This window comes from Aquarana catesbeiana, linkage group LG13 (genome assembly GCF_042186555.1).
Source record: "Aquarana catesbeiana isolate 2022-GZ linkage group LG13, ASM4218655v1, whole genome shotgun sequence".
In the NCBI taxonomy this organism is placed as follows: Eukaryota; Metazoa; Chordata; class Amphibia; order Anura; family Ranidae; genus Aquarana; species Aquarana catesbeiana.
Window position 1 is genome coordinate 101,496,538 of NC_133336.1, and position 22,562 is coordinate 101,519,099.

Consider the following 22,562-nt stretch of genomic DNA (forward strand, 5'->3'; position numbering starts at 1 on the left):
CCCCTTTACTCTGATACCCCTAACTAAAATCTAGTGGAACCAATTGCCTTCAGAAGTCACCTAATTAGTAAATAGAGTCCTCCTGTGTGGAATTTAATCTCAGTATAAATACAGCTGTTCTGTGAAACCCTCAGAGATTTGTTAGAGAACATTAGTGAACAAACAGCATCATGAAGGCCAAGGAACACACCAGACTGGTCAGTGATAAAGCTGTGGAGAAGTTTAAAGCAGAGTTAGGTTATAAAAAAATATCTCACGGAGCACTGATCAATCCATAATCCGAAAATAGAAAAGAGTATGGCACAACTGTAAACAGTGGCGTTGTTAGGTGGGTGCGGGGGGTGCGGGCCGCACCCGGGTGACACCCGCCAGAGGGGTGACACCCGTAGGTAGCGGCACGCACTGCTAACACTGCCCGCTGCCCTGATCTGCTCCTCCGGACTTACGCTGTGTCCCTCAGCGCAGCGGACTGAAGCCGCTTCCCCCTCCTCTCTGTTTACATCCACACAGGAGGAGGAGGAGCCAGAGGGACACACACGGCTGTGTGTATCATCCGCGCTGTTCTGAGGTCTGTGAACTTTATGTATGTGTGGGTGCAGGGGGTGTCTATGCTAATGGGGGCTCTGCACTGAGGGGGGGTGTCTATGCTAATAGGGGCTCTGCACTGAGGGGGGGTGTCTATGCTAATGGGGGCTCTGCACTGAGGGGGGGTGTCTATGCTAATGGGGGCTCTGCACTGAGGGGGGGGTGTCTATGCTAATGGGGGCTCTGCACTGAGGGGGGTGTCTATACTAATGGGGGCTCTGCACTGAGGGGGGGTGTCTATGCTAATGGGGGCTCTGCACTGAGGGGGGGTGTCTATGCTAATGGGGGGCTCTGCACTGAGGGGGGGTGTCTATACTAATGGGGGCTCTGCACTGAGGGGGGATTCTATACTAATGGGGGGCTCTGCACTGAGGGGGGATTCTATACTAATGGGGGGCTCTGCACTGAGGGGGGTGTCTATGCTAATGGGGGCTCTGCACTGAGGGGGGGTGTCTATGCTAATGGGTGGCTCTGCACTGAGGGGGGGTGTCTATGCTAATGGGGGGCTCTGCACTAAGGGGGGGTGTCTATGCTAATGGGGGCTCTGCACTGAGGGGGATGTCTATACTAATGGGGGCTCTGCACTGAGGGGGGATTCTATACTAATGGGGGGCTCTGCACTGAGGGGGGGTGTCTATGCTAATGGGGGCTCTGCACTGAGGGGGGGTGTCTATGCTAATGGTGGGCTCTGCACTGAGGAGGGTGTCTATGCTAATGGGGGCTCTGCACTGAGGGGGATGTCTATACTAATGGGGGCTCTGCACTGAGGGGGGTGTCTATACTAATGGGGGGCTCTGCACTGAGGGGGGGTGTCTATGCTAATGGGGGCTCTGCACTGAGGGGGGGTGTCTATGCTAATGGGGGGCTCTGCACTGAGGGGGGGTGTCTATGCTAATGGGGGCTCTGCACTGAGGGGGATGTCTATACTAATGGGGGCTCTGCACTGAGGGGGGGTGTCTATGCTAATGGGGGCTCTGCACTGAGGGGGGTGTCTATACTAATGGTGGCTCTGCACTGAGGGGGGTGTCTATACTAATGGGGGCTCTGCACTGAGGGGGGTTGTCTATGCTAATGGGGGCTCTGCACTGAGGGAAATGTCTATACTAATGGGGACTCTGCACTGAGGGGGGATTCTATACTAATGGGGGGCTCTGCACTGAGGGGGGTGTCTATACTAATGGGGGCTCTGCACTGAGGGGGGTGTCTATGCTAATGGGGGCTCTGCACTGAGGGGGGATTCTATACTAATGGGGGGCTCTGCACTGAGGGGGGTGTCTCTACTAATGGGGGCTCTGCACTGAGGGGGGTGTCTATGCTAATGGGGGCTCTGCACTGAGGGGGGGTGTCTATACTTATGGGGGCTCTGCATTGAGGGGGGTGTCTATACTAATGGGGGCTCTGCATTGAGGGGGGTGTCTATACTAATGGGGGCTCTGCATTGAGGGGGGTGTCTATACTAATGGGGGCTCTGCATTGAGGGGGGTGTCTATACTAATGGGGGCTCTGCACTGAGGGGGGTGTCTATACTAATGGGGGCTCTACACTGAGGGGGGGTGTCTATGCTAATGGGGGCTCTGCACTGAGGGGGGTGTCTATACTAATGGGGGCTCTGCACTGAGGGGGGTGTCTATACTAATGGGGGCTCTGCCCTGAGGGGGATTCTATACTAATGGGGGGCTCTGCACTGAGGGGGGGATTCTATACTAATGGGGGCTCTGCACTGAGGGGGGATTCTATACTAATGGGGGCTCTGCACTGAGGGGGGATTCTATACTAATGGGGGCTCTGCACTGAGGGGGGATTCTATACTAATGGGCAGGGGTCTACACTGAGAGGGGGATTCCATACTGATGGGGGTCAGCACTGAGGGGGGAGTATGTACTGATAGGGGGGTCTGCACTGAGGTGGGAGGTTGATACTGATGGAGGGGGGTCTGCAGACTCTGCACTGAGGGAGGGTGTCTGAACTGATGGGGGGTCTGCAATAAGGGAGGGGAGTCTGTACTGAGGGAGGGGGTCAGTACTTAGTGGGGGGGTCTATACTGAGGAAAGGGGGTCTGCACTGAGCGGGGGTCTATATTAATGGAAGGGGGTCTGTACTGAGGGAGGGGGGCTATATTGATGGAGTGGGGTCTGTACTGAGGTAGTTGGTGGAGGAGGGGGTGACACCAATTTTTTCGGCACCGGGTGACACCAACCCTAGTGACGCCATTGACTGTAAACCTACCAAGACATGGCCGTCCACCTAAACTGATAGGCCAGGCAAGGAGAGCATTAATCAGAGAAGCAGCCAAGAGATCCATGGTAACTCTGGAGGAGCTGCAGAGATCCACAGCTCAAGTGGGAGAATCTGTCTACAGGACAACTATTAGTTGTGCACTCCACAAATCTGGCCTTTATGGAAGAGTGACAAGAAGAAAGCCATTGTTGAAAGAAAGCCATAAGAAGTCCCATTTGCAGTTTGTGAGAAGCCATGTCTGGGAACACAGCAAACATGTGGAAGAAGGTGCTCTGGTCAGATGAGACCAAAATTTAACTTTTTGAACTAAAAGCAAAATGCTTTGTGTGGCAGACAACTAACACAGCACACCACCCTGAACACACTATCCCCACCGTGAAACTTGGTGGTGGCAGCATCATGTTGCAGGGATGCTTTTCTTCAGCAGGGACAGGGAAGCTGGTCAGATTTGATGGGAAGATGGATGGAGCCAAATGCAGGGCAATCTTAGAAGAAAACCTGTTAGAGTCTGCAAAACACTTGGGACTGGGACAGAGGTTCACCTTCCAGCAGGACAACGACCCTAAACATATAGTCAGATTTAGATCAAAGCATATTCATGTGGTTTAGATCAAAGCATATTCATGTGTTAAAATGGCCTAGTCAAAGTCCAGACCTAAATCCAATTGAGAATCTGTGGCAAGACTTGAAAATTGCTGTTCACAGATGCTCTCCATCCAATCTGAGAGAGCTTGAGCTATTTTGCAAAGAAGATTGGGCAAAAATGTCACTCTCTAGATGTGCAAAGCTGGTAGAGACATCCCCAAAAATACTTGCAGCTGTAATTGCAGCGAAAGGTGGGTCTACAAAGTATTGACTCAGGGGGCTGAATACAAATGCACGCCACACTTTTCAGATATTTATTTGTAAAAAAATGTTTAAAAGCATTTATTATTTTCCTTGAACTTCACAATTATGTGCCACTTTGTGTTGGTCTACCACATAAAATCCCAATAAAATACATTTCGATTTTGGTTGTAACAAAATGTGCAAAATTTCAAGGTATGAATACTTTTTCAAGGCACTGTGTATATATATAATGATATAGCAGTTCAGAAAGGTAATAACTACACAAAAGCATGGAGAGATGGGGAGTAAAACCTTATCACATTATGAGCAAAATGAGCAAATAGGCATCGTACCCCCCTTTTTTTTTTTAAAGGATAAGTTCTTCTTTTCAGGCAGAATTTCACTTTTCATAATAAATAGAAGTGTTTTCCAATGCCATTTCTGACGCAGCTATCCCGCTTTTCTCTCACTTACATCATCAACAATCTTGTCAGTTTATTTGAATTTTGAAAAGGATTTTTAGATTCTATCACTTCCTGTAAATTCTCTCAGCATTCACTTACTGTTAGGTCATCTCTCAGAAGCCGTCACTTCCTTATTGCATCACAGAAGAGGGTGTGATAGGGTGTGTTCACTACTCTGGACTGCACCTCCCTCATTACAATTCTACCGTCCAACCACTTCCTATACAATCTAATTGCACAAGCTCCTTTAGATCTCCCATAAGCTATGTAGTACAAGGGCCTGTCTAATTTGATAAAAATTGAATGGATTGTTCAGGTGTGTCCTATTCCATAGTTCTGGTAAATCTAAAGAAAATTGTACAGAGATTGTACAACCAGATTGCATAATGTATGGCCATCTTTATACAATCACATAGGAGGGAAAGAATGAAGACAGTAGTCAGATCCCATTCACATCTCCACGTAGCGAAAAAAACATTTCCGCATGCATGCAGGGAAGTTTTTGCTAGGCTCCTCCTCGGCTCTGATGTTTCTTATGACAGGTCATAAGGAGCAGCCTGGAAGGAGGGGCATCTTCCGCACTGCATTGAGCCACGCTGTATTGGAGGTCTGTGTTTGGAGGGAAGATTTGTACTATTTGTACTAACTGTACAGGAAGAGGGATGGGGGTCTTTGCTAGGTGGGAGAATACAGTCCTGTCAAAGATGGCGATTTGGGGGTGAAGTTCTGCACCCTGCATCTAGCACCCACCTGAACTGTGCACCCTGCACCTAGCAACCACCTGAACTCCGCACCCTGCACCTAGAGCCCACCTGAAATCTGCACCTAGCACCCACCTAAACTCTGCACCCTGCACGTAACACCCACCTGAACTCTGCACCCTGCATGAAGAACGAACTTGAACTGTGCACCCTGCATGTAGCACCCACCTGAACTCTCCACCCTGCACGAAGCACCAACCTGAACTGTGCACCCTGCAAGTAGCACCCACCTGAACTCTACGCTCAGCACCTAGCGCCCTACCTGAACTCTGCACCCTATTTATAACTTTTTTGAAAAGCGTTTTTCTGGATATTCTTTCTCTCACTGTTAAAATAAACCTCTCACTGTAGCACCAACCTGAACTCTACACCCTGCACCTATCACCCACCTGAACTTTGCACCTAGCACCCGCTTGAACTATGCACCCTGCACCTAGAACTCACCATTACTCTGCACCCAGCACCCACCTGAACTCTGCACCTAGCACCCATCTCAACTCTGCACCCTGCACCTAGCACCCACCGGAACTCTGCACCTAGAACCCACCTGAACACTGCACCCTGCACCTAGCACCCGCTTGAACTCTGTACCCTACACCTAGCACCCGCTTGAACTCTGCACCCTGCCCCTAGCGCCCACCGGAACTCCAACACCTAGCACCCTCCTGAACTTTGCACCCTGTACCTAGTACCCACCTGAACTCTGCACCCTGCATCCAGCACCCACCTGAACTCTGCACCCTGCACCTAGCACCCACCTGAACTCTGCACCCTGCACCTAGCACCCCCCGAACTCTGCACACTGCACCTAGCACCCAATTTAACTCTGCACCCTGCAACTAGCACCGACCTGAACTCTGCACCCTGTAACTAGAACCTACCTGAACTCTGCACCCTGCACCCAGCACCCACTTTTAAACCCTGCACCCTGCCCCTAGCACCCATCTGAACATTGCATTCTGCACCTAGCACCCACCTGAACTCTGCACCCTACACTTAGCACCCACCTGAACTCTGCACCCTGTAAATAGAACACACCTGAACTCTGCACCTTGCACCTAGCACCCAGTTGAACTCTGCACCTAGCACCCACCTGAACTTTGCACCCTGCACTAGAATTCACCTGAACTCTGCACCCTGCACCTAGCACCCACCTGAACTCTGCACCCTGTAAATAGAACCCACCTGAACTTTGCACCCTGTACCTAGAACCCACTTGAACCCTGCACCGTGCACCTATCACCCACCTGAACTCTGCACTCTGCATCTAGCACTCTCCTGAACTCCGCACCCCGCACCTAGCACCCACCTGAACTCTGCACCCTTCACCTTGCACCCAACTGAACTGTGCACCCTGTACCTGGCACCTACCTGAACTCTGCACCCTGTATCTAGCACCCACCTGAACTCTGCACCCTGCACCTAGCACCCAGCTGAACTTTGCACCTAGCACCCATCTGAACTTTACACCCTGCACCTAGCACCCATCTGAATACTGCACTCTGTACCTAGCATCCATCTGAACTCTGCACCTTGTACCCAGCACCCACCTGAACTCTGCACCCTGCACCTAGCACCCACCTGAACTCCGCACCCTGCACCTAGCACCCACCTGAACTCCGCACTCTGCACCTAGCACCCACCTGAACTCTGCACCCTGTACCTAGCACTCACTTATTTTACCATGTTTTACCGCACCTGGTGACACCAACCCTAGTGACGCCTCTGTCATTGCTTGCTCTAAAATATTATACCTCGACCGTTGCTGCGGCTGCAGTGATGACCTAGGTATCATGGATCCCACCTGAGGATGTATATATACATACAATGGATAGGAAGTGGTTAATATAAGTATGCAGTTTGGCTGCGACACCTGATTTATGTATAGAAAGCAGTAATCGGCCTGAATTGACTAATGGAAGTAGCAGCCACAACAGATTCAAAAGCTATAGGAAAAGTTAAAGTCCTCAACTTTGCACAAATTGTGTACTTTTTGAGCTTCTTTTTCACAGTACCATATTGCATTGTTTTTAAAGAATATTAAAATGTAAAACATGAGCTCAAAAACATTCAAAACCAATTCTCACATTCCCCAAACAAAGTCTTTTCTTGTTAGATTTGTTAGAATTGTTAGATGTAATTTCTCCACTCTTGGCCTCTTTATATCCTGTGCAGGCTTCGGTGTCAAAGTGTTTTTGCCCCAGTTCTTGTGGCAAAACAGTTCACCATTCCAAAGCCCATGCCAGGCATTAGCCTGCTCTGCATCTTGAAGCTCTAGGATCTGGGTTCAGATATAAGTTTTGCATAAGAATATACAAAATATGCAATTTCTTTCCTTCACCTGGGAGAATTTCTGGCTTTTGTGGCCATCAAAATAATTAATGTCCCCATCTCTTCAGCAGATGAACAATTCCTGTGCCTTGCTATAGGGCCCATACATCAATCTGGGGTCCTGCCCCTCAACCCTGTCAACACATCGGATATTAGTCAGGATGATGGACCCAGTACTAGCCTTATTGCATTCCAGAAACATTCTAAAAGGTGAGATCCTTGGATGACCTCATGTTAGGGGAAAAATCTGTGTGGGCCCTACTGAGCAACCTGGACCCCTGGATAATCCAGCAATTTGGATGGGTCTAGAAACTTTAGAGATTATCATTGAGACCAACTTGCCTTTGAGATATCTGAATGATACTGCACACTGCTCAGTGCAGAGTGCTTTTTCTCCATTTTACTCTTGACTTTTCTATGAAAGTCTTAGATCTGAGGGTAGCCTCTTGTAAGGTGAATCATTTAGCCTAGATTCACCCCAGACCTTTACATGATGGTTTCCCCCTTCAAAGGACAGGTTGAGACAGTCTTTGTACAGGTGATTAGCCTATCACTGTGGCTCAGGGATCAAACTTCAGAGTGAGGGAGGCCACCCTTCCAGTTGTTTAAGAAATCCTCTTGGCGAATACCAGTCGGTCGGAGGATGAGATCTGGACACCCTTGTTTACAGGGGATTTGGTCATCCAAGTAACAGTCAGAAGTTTTCGGCAGTTGGACTGTCCCTGAAGTATTAGACCTACTTAATGGAAGATTATATAATCCAGTTCAAGCAGACAACTCCAGGTAGGGGCAATTATGTCTCAAGTACAGTGGTCCTCTGGCGGAAGCAGAAGATGATTTGATGACTCTGTGGGATCAGTATCCCCTGACCTATTCCTTTCCTTGTTTGCCTCACAGATTTGTGATAAGAGCATTCCGATGTTCCTTGCTATTCCAGGATGGCCCAGGTGGACGCCAGGTAGTTGCTCCAAGGGATCTACTGGTTCAGGATCTTCTGTCCCGAGGAACTCTTTACCTTCCAGCTTCCTGGTTGCTGCCTTTAACAGCCTGATAATTGAAGCTCAAGGTCTAAGAGAAGGGGTATCATGGAGTCTAGAAATCCATTGATGCTAAACTGTCAGGTCTATTTTTTGTTAAATTTTAGCACCAGACATGTGATGCATGTTTTTTTAAGTATAGGCCTCAGGACTTCTTCCCCAGGAGTTTCTCTGTAGGACAGGTCCTCTTCTGCAACTGGGCCTGGGTCAACATTCAGGTCTCAGCACTATTAGGGCTCTCGGTGTTACTGCCCTTGTGACTCCATGGGATCTAAAGTAGTTCACTCAAAGCCTTCGCACTCTTATCCGGCATGGAACCATTCCTGGTTTTTGCATAAGACAAGTTTGTGCTAAGACCCAGTTCCTTATCTTGCCTGCAATAGCTTCTATCTGTATCCCCAAACAGAACTACCTTATCCATTCCTTCAATCTGCCTCCAGTTCACCCAAAGAAGGTTTCCTTCTAGATGTGGTCGGGATGGAGAGTCTATCTCTTAGCCTTTGCTTCTTTCAGGCAGGCTATATCCTTTTGGTTTTTAAAGATGGACCCTGTACTCTGGATCAACTGTGGGTATAGGATTCTTACACCAGCTTCTGGTGTAAGACCCATTGGGCAGGCTCTTCGAGATGCAGACAGTTCACAGATTTGCTGTTGTCATTGTATTACTGGCCTGTGGGTGTTTGTTTGCCTAGTTCCAGTGGGATTACCTTTGACCAACCTTCGGTTAAATACTCCCTCAATACATCCAGATCAAAGATAGCTCACTTGCAAACAACAGTCATTTAGGGAGCTAGAACAGCTATTCCTAGCTCATTAGAAACCAACAAGGATAGAAGGCATCAGCGCACATTCACTTAATGGTTCCTAAAGATAATTCAAATAACCCACTATACAGCTGGGATGGAGACACCGTAATTGCTGCACATTCAAACAGTAGCATCTGAACATCATGGGCAACTTACGCAGAGATTTTAACCGACACAAGAGGCAGGGCAGCCAAAAAGGTCCTTGTATGGTGGTTTCCTTCAGCACTAATAATGGGCACAGTAGTCCCCATTGCAACTGATTTTGGATGGAAAGCGGTAGCTTCCTTACTTTCTTATAAGGTAGGATTTGCTTAAACTTCCCACCCGGATAGCTAGTTACTGGTCTACCCCATGTACAGTGGGGCAAAAAAGTATTTAGTCAGCCACCAATTGTGCAAGTTCTCCACTTAAAAAGATGAGAGAGGCCTGTAATTGTCATCATAGGTATACCTCAACTATGATAGACAAAATGTGGAAACAAATCCAGACAATCACATTGTCTGATTTTTGAAAGAATTTATTTGCAAATTATGGTGGAAAATAAGTATTTGGTCAATATCAAAATTTCATCTCAATACTTTGTTATATATCCTTTGTTGGCAATGACAGAGGTCAAACGTTTTCTGTAAGTCTTCACAAGTTTGTCACACACTGTTGCTGGTATGTTGGCCCATTCCTCCATGCAGATCTCCTCTAGAGCAGTGATGTTTTGGGGCTGTTTTTTGGGCAACACGGACTTTCAACTCCCTCCAAAAGTTTTCTATGGGGTTGAGATCTGGAGACTGGCTAGGCCACTCCAGGACCTTGAAATGCTTCTTACAAAGCCACTCCTTCGTTGCCCGGGCGGTGTGTTTGGGATCATTGTCATGCTGAAAGACCCAGCCATGTTTCATCTTCAATGCCCTTGCTGATGGGAGGAGGTTTGCACTCAAAATCTCACGATACATGGCCCCATTCATTCTTTCATGAAGATCAGTCGTCCTGTTCCCTTTGCAGAGAAACAGCCCCAAAGCATGATGTTGCCACCCCCATGCTTCACAGTAGGTATGGTGTTCTCTGGTTGCAACTCAGCATTCTCTCTCCTCCAAACACGACGAGTTGTGTTTCTACCAAACAGTTCTACTTTGGTTTCATCTGACCATATGACATTCTCCCAATCCTCTTCTGGATCAACCAAATGCTCTCTAGCAAACCTCAGAGGGGCCCGGACATGTACTGGCTTAAGCAGGGGGACACGTCTGGCACTGCAGGATCTGAGTCCCTGGCAGCGTAGTACGTTACTGATGGTAGCCTTTGTTACGTTGGTCCCAGCTCTCTGCAGGTCATTCACTAGGTCCCCCCCCCCCCCCCCGTGTGGTTCTGGGATTTTTGCTCACCGTTCTTGTGATCATTTGGACCCCACGGGGTGAGATCTTCTGTGGAGCCCCAGATCGAGGGAGATTATCAGTGGTCTTGTATGTCTTCCATTTTCTAATTATTGCTCCCACAGTTGATTTCTTCACACCAAGCTGCTTGCCTATTGCAGATTCAGTCTTCCCAGCCTGGTGCAGGTCTACAATTTTGTTTCTGGTGTCCTTCAACAGCTTTTTGGTCTTCACCATAGTGGAGTTTGGAGTGTGACTGTTTGAGGTTGTGGACAGGTGTCTTTTATAATGATAACAAGTTCAAACAGGCGCCATTAATACAGGTAATGAGTGGAGGACAGAGGAGCCTCTTAAAGAAGAAGATGCAGGTCTGTGAGAGCCAGAAATCTTGCTTGTTTGTAGGTGACCAAATACTTATTTTCCACCATAATTTGCAAATAAATTCTTTCAAAAATCAGATAATGTGATTGTCTGGATTTGTTTCCACATTTTGTCTCTCATAGTTGAGGTATACCTATGATGACAATTACAGGCCTCTCTCATCTTTTTAAGTGGGAGAACTTGCACAATTGGTGGCTGACTAAATACTTTTTTGCCCCACTGTATGTTGTCAAGCTGGCACCAGGAAAGTGGAAAATTGTATCAAATATAGCTTTGCACTGGTCCTGTGGGTGGAAGTAGGCACTACCTCATGTATACTACCATGGACTGACGCCAGAAAAGGAAAATATGGCAAATTTGGATACAATTTTAAGTTTTTGCTCATGGCAAGACAACCGATTCAAGTTAATGCCCACACCTGGACACCATACTTCAGCCACTGGCAGCAAGGAAAAGAAGCCCGTGTCACAAGAAAGAAAGGGGAGTAAGCCACATGCTTCTGCATAGACAGAAATACCAGATATTTTGCTTGTTAATGGTGAATAAATGAAGCAGTAGAGGAGTAAAGCAAAGGTGGCTATGTGCGTTAAAATGGAAGTAAAGACAAAACCTAACTTACTCTAAACCTACTCCCACCCCCTTTCTAAGCCTAATCTATCGAACCCTGTAAAGAAAATATCACTATACTTACCTATTCTGAAGCCGCTCTGATCCAGTCTCCAGTGCTGTCCGCTGTGTGCAGGAGAATGCCGTCAATGGCTGGGAAATACTTGGGAAGTAACGTCACCCATAGACTTAGGTTTGCCATACATGGAGTGAGTTTCCTTCTTGCAACCACGAGTTACCGAGAAGAAATTCAATTGATTCCCCCATCAACACAGACAGTGTTGATGTGGGAATCCCTCCTCCATTGTTTTCTCCTGGTGAGGGTGGGAGTGCAGAGGAAGCCGTCCCGGCCGGGAAAAGACAATGATTATTGCTAGCGGCTATAGCAGCCGCTAGCGATAATCACAGGTAAAGCCCAGCATGCTGGTTGTACCCAAGTTGATGGATCGACTTTGTACATTCAGCCTGCCCATACACGGTTCGAATCCCAGCCAGCACAATGGGAACCTGCTGAACTGGCCAAGATTTGAACGGTGTATGGCCTACCTTACCATGGGGCTTCTTTTGTGTGCTGCCTCTACTACACACTGAAGCCACAGCTGACAGCTCAACCTGGGACCAGACCGGAGCGGCTTCAGAATAGGTATGTATAGCCATTAATTTTTTTACAGGGCTAGATAGATTAGGCTAAGAATGGGGGTGGGAGTAGGTTTAGAGTTATTTTTCTGCCTTTACTTCCACTTTAAGAAAGAATTCTTAAAAATGAATCGAATGAATATAGAAAAAGAAAAGAAAAAAAAACTTATACCTGTTGCTGTGTCCTGCAGTCCAACATCAAATGCAAGTTTGTCTGTGAGAGATCTGGATGTAGTCAAACATGTCAGGTACTGTTAAAGTGTAAAAGAATCGAAGATAAAAATGAATAGTACTATTAGTACTGTTATCAAATGCATCACAAAAGTAGCGTAATAACAGATGTGTTTATATAATAAAGAAACTGTATTTAAGATGTCTCAAGGCTAGGAGCTTTTCAGACAGTTTAACAAACAAAAATCTATATTTGCTGAAATGTCAAATGACTTCAAACCACATCTTTTCACATAGTACATGACATTTTGAAGAAAAAGCTAAAACAGAGTGTGTTGATAACATCTATTTAAAACACAAATTTTATTTGTATTTTTTGCTATATGATTATAATAATCAAAAATATTGTGCAGCTATTTTAACTTTGAAAACATTGTTAAAGTATAGCTAAACCCCAAAACAAATATGTAATACATTGCATCTTTATCTGTCCTTGTGATAGCTGCATAAAAGGTTTTTATCTTCAGAATTTTTCCTCATTTAATTTCACCAGGTAATCTTGTAAATAACGCACTTCTTGTCCCTGGATGGCTAGGCTGACTGCACTGTATCTATGAAGGAAGCTGTGGTTGTCACAGAGGTTGGATTACTAATATGGCTGCCTTTGTTCATCTTCATTACATAGTGACTTATTAGTTTAGTAGTTTACATAAGGAAGATAACATTTTTTGTCTTCAGTGCAGATTGCAGGAAATGACAAGGTGACTGCATTCCTGACAAAACTAACTTGGCATTTTCTGCACTTGCTAAGATTGGGAACCAATAAAAGGAAAGATTTGTGCCACTCAGGCTGTGTCAGGGAACCAATGGTAGGAGAAGGACTCTAGGACCCAGCATCTGTCAAGACACCAACAGCAGGAGAAGGGCTCTAGGACCCAGCATCTCTACCAGCATGCCAGATGGGTCTTTATAAGGAAGTGTGTTAGTGGTTGAAGCTGCTGATTGATCTTCAGCTTGTACCAGGTTCCTGTGATCCTTGTTCCTGAAAGTTCTTTGCTACCAACCTAGCTTGTCCTTGACTATTCGTCTGCCTTTCTCCTAACCTTGGCTTGTCCACGGATATTCTCTACTGTTTCCTGTGTCTGACCCTGCCTGCTCTGTTATCCTCTTGGCTCCGAACTCTGGCTTGAACTGACTTCCCATTATTTCAGTGCTACTACAGACCTGCCAAGTCTCACAGGCGCCACCTGTCTGCAACCACTACTTAGACACATCAGAAACCATTCCTCTGCAAACAACATCACTGGTGACCTGTGCTACTTTGAGCCTGACTCCTCCTGTTCTCACTTTCAGGCCTCCAGCAGCAGGTGATAGGCTGTAAATGGATGCTGATCCTGTGCCCACTGCTGTGAGTGCCGGCCAGGGAAGGAGCTTGTCTCAGCCCCAAAAGTAAGTGTGAACAAGAGGTGTACCCAGCTCCCAATGTGTTTCGCTTTGCCCCTCTGAGCTTAATCATGGGAATCCCCATGATTAGGCTCTGAGAGACGGAGTGAAACACATTGGGGGCATGGCCTGGCAGGAGCCCAGGCTGGGACTGCCATTCACTTCACCACAGCGGGTCTTTTTTGATGTGTGGCCCATGGGATACACCTCTTGCTAAAATTGTTCTTAGCCTGAATGAAAAAAACAAATGCAGCCACTAAATCAAAGGACTGGTATGTTGATTTATACAGTATTACATATTTGTATTTGGGTTTAATTATGTGTTAATAAGCACCATGTGACTGGAAGAACATACAGTATGTACATGCAGTATCTAAATGATGTACAATAGACATGCAGTATTGAAATAACACAAATATATAAAAATTAAAAAAATTTGCTGACCTGTATGTCACTATTTTAAAAAATGGCTACATACCATTCCACTGAATGAATGTCTAAGTAAGATTGCATGGCCATAGAGTAAAGTCCTGTGTCCGCCTCCTTGCGATGCCTGTGGTATAATAAAAAGGTATTAACATCATTCTGTAAACATGCAGAAAAGCTTGACCTGTCATTTCTGTCTCTGAAAGGTAAATAAATGCATTTCATAGATATTAAATATGGACATTTTATACATGATTTAGGTAGAGATGTCTAATAATATTATTAATTATGCATACAACTTTTATTACATTAGAAATTATATGCAGGAACAAATCCAATGTCTCAGCAAAAAATCTAAAAAAGTACAACACCATTCTTTGATACAAATCTGGATATGCTTTACACAATGCTCAGACCTAAAAAAAAAAAAAACATGCAGCAGACCAAGGATAGTTAGACTACATACCAAGCACATTTACCAAAATATAAAAGGACAAAAAAATATAAAGGACATAAAAAAATCAGTTTCATGATAATGAGTGGTACTTTGGGGACATTTAAAAGGAAAGGAGATGTCTAGCGCACTGATAGAGTCCAAGTGGGTTCAGTGGTTTAAGGCAAAAAAGAAAAAGTCTTTAAAAGTCCAAATGGTATCAGTATGCTTCCGTAAGTGGCTGCCACTGCTGAAGAGCTAGAGGGGACTCTACATTGGGACAAACAGAAAAGAAGAGCAGCACCGTTCTAAATGTAGCATCTAACCATTCTTTATTGGAAACAACAAATTGGCACCTCACAATGTAATGAAGATAAAAGCGCTCATCTAGGCATGTAACACCGCTGCAACAAGCCAGTCCAGTCCCACTGATCCCGCTGTGGTGGATACTGAAAGGAGCTCCTGGAGGTGGCTCTCAACACTTCCTGGTAGGTCCGGGTCCCCTGGGAGGTGGAAGTGACATCAGAACAGGAAGCGGTGGGCATGGCATTCATTGGGAGCATGCATGCTCCTTTATCAGACCATGAGGGGGCCATTTTGGAAGTGGTATTTATGGGCAGGAGCCAGTTCATGGACTAGAATGTGCAGCATGCCAGGTGCAATACCCAAACTAGGGCATTTTTTTTTTTTAATCAAATAATTTTTTAAATTTTTATTATTAAACATACAAACAAATAATATGTCAAATTAATCCATAAAGTATTGTGGAGAGGTGACCCCAGGTCACGGTGTGTATTAGCACCTTCAGCCTGGTTTTTGCAAAGCCAGGCATGATTGTACACTTGTGAGCTGGGTTTACATTCCCTCGGGAAGAGAGCTCAGGGCTCACACTTTGGAACAGCTCCAACCTATAGGCAGGTGGCCTGGTGTGGGATTCGGGAGGGCTTTCAGGTGGAAACGGCTCCACGAAAGAGAGACAGGTGCTCTCTAGGAGTCTGAGCGTGTATGTCTGTAGGAGGCAGATGTGGCCCGTGACCAAGCAGCACACAGCTGAGCAAGTAAGCTCCAGGAGCGAGTTTGACTAAGTAAGAGTGAGTGAGCCAGGAGGCTGAAGTTTTCTGTTATACAATGATGGTGGAACCCCCTGCGAGGGAAGACTTTCTATGAAGTTTGTTTTGTTTAAATAAAATTGGGCTGCCACGCCCTTAAAAATACAATCTGTTCCTGAAAACGCATACACCACTTGAGCATAATCACCCCAGATCATTACAGTATCAAAAAAATAGGAAAACACACAAACCAAACAAACCTTGCACCTCTTGGAACAAAATAGCTTAGCATATAATAAATAAAACATAATAGGAGCACGGATACATTTTACACATCGAATTGATCACCCCTAATATCAATTATCAGACTATAGCAACTTCCTCTTTGTAGCATCAAATTATCTTTCTTTTACGTGCTAATTTCTTCTCTTCTTCTCCTCACCTCTCTACCTCTGCTCTTTGCTCCAATCTATCTCCTCTACCTTAACTCCTCTTCACTAAGTAAACTATCTTATAGTTGGTTACTAGGTTCTAATCAGCATGACCATATTTTACCAAACCTTTGGGGTGTACCTCTATGCTTACATGTTAATTTTTCTCTTTTAAGTATGTAGTTAAGTTTCTCAACCCATTGTTTATGGGTTGGAGGATCAGCAGATGACCATTTTTGTAAAATAACATTACATGCTAAATATAAGGATCTTATCCACAAAGTATGCATCACTACTGGTAACGCTCCATCTGATATTATTCCCTGTAGTGCATGTTTGGACGTCCCTATTATCTCAGTGGAGCATAATAAATTTAGGGTTATAAATATTTTTTTCCCAGTAACGATGAAGCTTTGGACATTGCCAGAACATGTGGATAAGAGAACCATTAAATAGAGAGCATCACAGGCATAACGGTGTTATATATTTTCCCCAAGCATAGAGTTTTTGTGGGGTATAATGAGCCCTATGTATGATAAAAAGCTTAGATAGCCTTTGGGCGTGCGAGAGAGATGTCCCGGGAAGTGTTTCCAGGGCACGTGTCCAGTCCTCCTCATCTAGATCCTCTATGTCTCCTTGCCACCGGGCAAAACTATTTTTATGTTTTTTAGTATTCTCTATTATTTGTGAATTGGAATAAAGGTCTCCTATTAATCCTCATTTCGTGCAGGTAACTGAAATTGACTTTGATAGTATTTTAGAGTGTTTATACTGTAATTGGATTTTTGAGCTTTGGATTTGTAATGCGTGGCATATTTGAAGATATTGGTAGAATTTATTGTTCGTTAACTGGTAGCAGTCTTTTAGTAAATTAAAAGGAAGTAAAACATCCCTTTCATATAACTGGTACAAAAGTATCATGCCCGTCTTTTTCCAATGAGCATATGTTTTGTATAACCCCTATGCTGAGTAATATTTTCCACTGCTTCCCATACCGTATGAATCAAGTAGAAAGTAGGGAACCTTCTTTTATTATAAAAGTGGTGAGCTACTATTAGTTGAACTAAAGGGTATTTTTTAAACTGAGAAATTAACTTCTGTGTAGTGTCCTGCATATCCACTACTTCCCAACCGTGCCAATGTTGTAATTGTGATGCAATAAAGTATAATCTTGCATTAGGTATCTCAATTCCCCCCTTATCTATGGGCTGCTGTAATGTTTAAATCTAATTCTAGGTTTTCCACCCTTCCACACAAAATCCCTAAAAACCGAGTCGATAGTCCTAAATAATTGTAGTGTCAACCATATGGGGCAATTATGCAATATATATAGCATTTGGGGCATCCACACTATCCTCACCAAATTAGCCCTCCCCACCATGGACAACGGGAATTTACTCCATGTTTTGCTCAGTTGTCTAAATTTGACAGTATGAGGGAGAATATTATTATCTGTGTATTCTGTAACATTCGGTGTAATTACCACTCCCAAATATTTAAATGATGTAACCAGGGCCATCTGATGAGCCTGGTGTGGAAGCTCCATCCATGCACTCAGGGTCCAAAAGCAGCATTACAGATTTGTCCCAGTTGATATTGAATACTGAAAAGGATCCATACAAGTCTATTAAGGACATGGATGGACCCGTATCCCCCAAGAACACTAGAGTATCATCCACATAGAGTGCTATCTTATCTTCACCTGTAGATCTGCAAAATCCCACAATATTTGTAGAAGAGTGAATAGCCTCAGCCAGTGGTTCAATGGCCAGAGCAAAAAGAAGCGGAGATAGGGGACATCCCTGTCTCGTCCCTCTGGTCAATGAAAAAGGGGCACACATCCATTCACATGTACCCTTGCACTTGGGGAGTCATACAAAAGTTGTATACATTTAATAAATCTGGGGCCAAACCCATATAGTTTTAAGCAATTCCACAAAAAGACCCACTCTATACTGTCAAATGCTTTAGCCACATCGAGTGACAGTATAGCTCTGTTTCCCATGTTATCTGTTGGGAGTTGTAGATTTAAAAATAGAAGTCAGATATTATTTGCTGTAGATATATTAGGAATAAAGCCTGATTGATCACAATGGATACGTTTTGAAATGCATCTTGATAATCTAATCGCCAGTGCCTTTGCCAGCAACTTAAAGTCTGATGTTAACAAAGATATTGGACAGTATGAGTCAGGGTTACTTGAGTCCTTACCAGGTTTCAATAGGACAATAATTACTGCCTCAGTCATAGAGTGGGGTAATGAACCCACCTCCATGGCATAATTAAAGACATTAAGCAATTCAGGTAACAACACTTCCCCATATTATTTATATATTTCCTCTGGAAGACCATCTGGTCCTGGTGCTTTATTATCAGATAAATTAGATGCTGCATTTTTTAGCTCGTCCTATGTTAATGGACCCTCCAAAGCCACCCTTTCATCAGTTGAGATGGTTGGTAAATCAACAGTATCAAAGAAGCTATTCAGGGACTCCTCCGGTAGGATACCCTGCTCTTATACAGTGCCTGGTAAAATTCCCTGAATACCTCCAATATCTCTGGGGCAAGATCAGTCCTCTCATTTGAAGGTGATTGTAATTCAATTATATATGATGCCAGCTGCTGAGCTTTTACAATAGTTGCCAATAGATGTCCTGTCCCCTCTCCCTCCTCAAAATATGGTTGTTGTAGGAAAAATCTTTTATTTTCTGTCTTCTTCTTAGCCACTGCTGCGTAATGTAGTTGGCTATGAAACCATTCTTTTTTAGTATCTAAAAAACAGGACATAATTAGCTGGTACATGAGGCAACTGGCTCCTAGAAACAGGATAACCTCCCACCATACATAAAGAGACTAAGAGGAGCATATACTACAAATAAAAAATAAGAAGCATATCACAAGAATAAATAAACATCACTAGAATAAAATAAATAGGCGGTACTGCATACATCTTATACTAGGAGTACTTAAAACTTGATGTACAGTATCAAAATTCGGATGATAAAGCGAAGACCATAATGGTATTGCACAAATAAATAAACAAGTACCATGATTATTATAATACATATATAATGTATAAGCAGAATATAAATAGTATATAAAATACATGTAGAATAGTACCTATGTTCTAAAGAAGTATATCAGCAAAGTACAAAAGAAAAAAAAAAAAGAAAATAAGAATAGTAAGATGTAGAGGGATGGTGGCAACCTCCATTAGGAATAGGGGTAGTAATGTAAAGAAAAAAAAAGTGAACATATGGTATAAGGTTTACTAATGGCCTTGTCTTAAGAATTATAATGGGACGATGGCCCATATATGGCTCTCTATCAAAAAAAGAATGGGTACATCAATATAAGTATATTACATTGGACCGTAATAAAGTAAGTCGGTATACAAAACATATGAGGTTCTTGAGTACATGGTTACAGATAAAAAAAATGAAGAATAGAAAAAATGCAGTATGGGAGGAATGGTGTGTACCTCCCACTAAGATCCATTTATGTGAAATTACATTATAGGACCCTAGACACACAAAAAATATCTTGGAACTACTAAACATTAGTGTAGTGGCAAATCCAAATAGTTGAATATGAATAAAGCTAATAAATTATACTGATTTATGAGATAAATACAAATAAATTTGGGTAGGATGTGTATGGAGGTCTGTGTTAGAGGTCCGTATTGACTTCTATTACCTCATTTAGGCTGCCTAGAGATAGGGTATCTAGCGTATAGATCCAAAACGTCTCTCGTAAAATGCAGGGAATAGCTTCAACTATCCAGACCCTCAGATCTTCTGAGGTTTTTTGGTGAAACTCTAAAAAATGTCTAGGCACACTGTGTATGTCGCTGCCCTCCTCAACCAGGCGTCTGTGCTTTCTGAACCTCTTTCTAACTGTCCGAATGGTGTGGCCGATGTACAGTAGGCCGCATGGACCACAGAGACAGTAGATAACAAACTCTGAAGAACAAGTAAAAAAGTCAGGGAGGGTATAAGTTTTACCTTTAGTGGTGAAATCTTTCTGTCCATGCCAGATATAGCTACATGTCAGCACTGACATAGCGAGGGTTGTCAGCACACGGGGCAAGGCAAGTAATTTTTGCCCTCTAAGGTGTGGATGTTTAGCACTCCCTGAGTCCCTTCCATTAGTACAATATTAAACTGTGGACGTGGAAATGCAAAAGGTTCCTCCACTTACAGCCTGAGCCTCAGATTGACTGCCGGTGTTCTGCCGAGAAAGTTCCCCTCAGCGGATAAGGGCCCCCCTGTACTGAGCAGGCGCAGCACTTGCGCAGTACGAGCCGGCAGAAATAGCCGAAGCCGAATAGTTGTAAATCAGCTGTACACGGCACCTGCAAGAGGGCCCCTCGCGGGCTTGCTTAGTTCGCCACGCTCCGGGAACGGCCTCGCTTCGCTCGGCACTTTTTTATTCTACCTCTAAGTCCACTTGGATGGTGGGGCTTGAACCTGGACTCAGGGCGCAGGCGCCATGTTCAACTGATTGAAGGTTTTCAGCTTCGGCTATTTTCGGTGGCTCCTTAGTCGTTCGTACTGCGCAAGCGCTGCGCCTGCGCAGTACAGGGGGGTCCTTATCCCCCAGGGGGAACTTTCTCAGTAAGACACCGGCAGCCTTTTCTTTTATTATTGGTTGAATCTGAGATATCTCTTTGACTACAGTAGTCAAAGAGGTATCTTCCCAGATTTAAACAATAATAAAAGGCTGCGGAAGCCAATCAGAGGTTTAGGCTGTAAATAACGAAGAGCCCTTATATACAGAAGAACTGGCAGCCAATAATAACCCCAAAGTAAGGTCAAGAGAATTATAGATGAGACACCTAGACATGGGAGGAGGGGAGGGGTGTCCCTTCTTTCCTTAATTTTTTTTTACCCCCTCTTCTGGAGCCATGGGGGGTACAGAGGCTCAGACTGTGAATGGAGAGGAATACAATTTCCAGTGCAAATATTAACAATATCATGCAACAAATTAAAGTTTTATAAAAACCCAAACAGATAATGACCCCCCTCTGGATGAAGGAGCAACAGAGACCCATTTGGACATCAGCCCGAGGGACAGGGAGGTGGGATGTTAGATGTACTAGCAGATTTAGGTACACTAAACAAATTGAAGCCAAACTCCAGCTCACACTTTATAGTCAGTTACAGCAAACATTTTTTTTTACCTTTTAGGATAAAGGTTTTATATAAATAAATTAAAGCGGATCATTGTGAGCACCTCTGCCAGTGTTAAATTTTCTGATTCTACCCTTTAACTGCTACATCTGCAATACAGCTCATTCTTTTGAAAAACAACGGACTTACTAGCAGGATCACCAGGTAAAAATAAAAGAAAGAAAACCTAAAAAAAAATAATAATAATGCAGCCACCACATCTAAGAATTACAATATAACTGCAATATAATAAATGTTTGCTTCAGGGTTTAATACCACTTTAAGTGGATAAAGTTAATAAAGTCATACTGTTATACATCATATCTATAGGTAGATGATGGGAAGGAAGGAGTTTAATAAACAGACTGGGGTAAAGCTATTTTCAGTGCTGGCTGGGAGAGTGAGAGTGGGAGTGGCAGAGAGAGGAAGAGAGTGAGGGGGGGCTAAGAAGAGGGAAAGAGAGAAAGGGGGTAGGGAGGGAGAGAGAGAGAGAGAGAGAGAGAGAGAGAGAGAGAGAGGAGGCAGGGAGAGAGAAAAGAGGCAGGGAGGTAGAGAGGGGAGCAAGGAAAGGGAGAGGGGGGCAGGAAGAGAGAGAGAGAGGGGACAGGAAGAGAGAGAAAGGGGGAGACAGGGTGAGAGAGAGTAGGGCAGGGAGAGAGAGGGGGGACATAGAGAGAGAGAGGGGGGACAGGGAAAGAGGGTCGGGGGAAGGGATGTGTGTGAAACTCAGGCATGTTGGAGGTGGGGAGAATTGGGCAATGTGGTGGTCCCCTTCTTCCAGGACAGCTGCACCTCCTGAGCCAGCTGTCATTCGAACACTGTGATCAGGGATGATCAGAAGGACGGAGCGGCCATCGGAGGAGTGGGAGAAGAGGAGCAGGTGGATGGAGCCACGAGTTTTCTGGGGGGAAAGGAATACATTTCTGGGCCCCTCAAAATGTTGCGCTCCGGGGTGAGTGGACCGGCTTCCCCCATCCCCCCCACGCTACGCCACTGCATGTCAGACACCTGGCTTTTTTACACCAAAACATACTTTTGATGTTGAAAAGTGTTAACTGAGGACTAATGGTGGTATAAGCTGATTTAATCTTACTGGGAGCTATCTGGCTCTTGATGTTTCAAGCTCGTCTGTAGGAAATATTTGGCTTAGTGGTGAGGGGTGTTTTCAAGTGGGGATCCTTCATCAGAATAGTTCAATGTTTTTGCATAATGTGCTCCATGCTCCTAAACTGGAAATGAAATTTATACCTTCCCCTTTTTTACCTGTTCATCAAAGTTTGTTATCTACTGTCTCTGTTGTCCATGCGGCCTACTGTACATCGATTGCACCATACGGACAGTTAGAAAGAGGTTCGGGGAACACAGATGCCTGGTTGAGTAGGGCAGTGATATAGTGTGCCT

General features: G+C 44.6%; 1 protein-coding gene across 7 annotated transcripts in view; it reads right to left on the reverse strand.

The window, feature by feature from the left end:
- Window positions 1-22,562, reverse strand: part of RYR3 (ryanodine receptor 3) — a 1,082,755-nt gene that overhangs the window by 762,058 nt on the left and 298,135 nt on the right. For all 7 annotated transcript variants that reach the window (XM_073608696.1, XM_073608694.1, XM_073608691.1 and 4 more), the window contains 2 exons: window positions 14,130-14,204; window positions 12,210-12,288 (listed from right to left, as the gene is read on the reverse strand). In XM_073608696.1, the coding sequence (XP_073464797.1) occupies window positions 12,210-12,288; window positions 14,130-14,204 (154 nt within the window). The remainder of the gene's footprint in view (window positions 1-12,209; window positions 12,289-14,129; window positions 14,205-22,562) is intronic.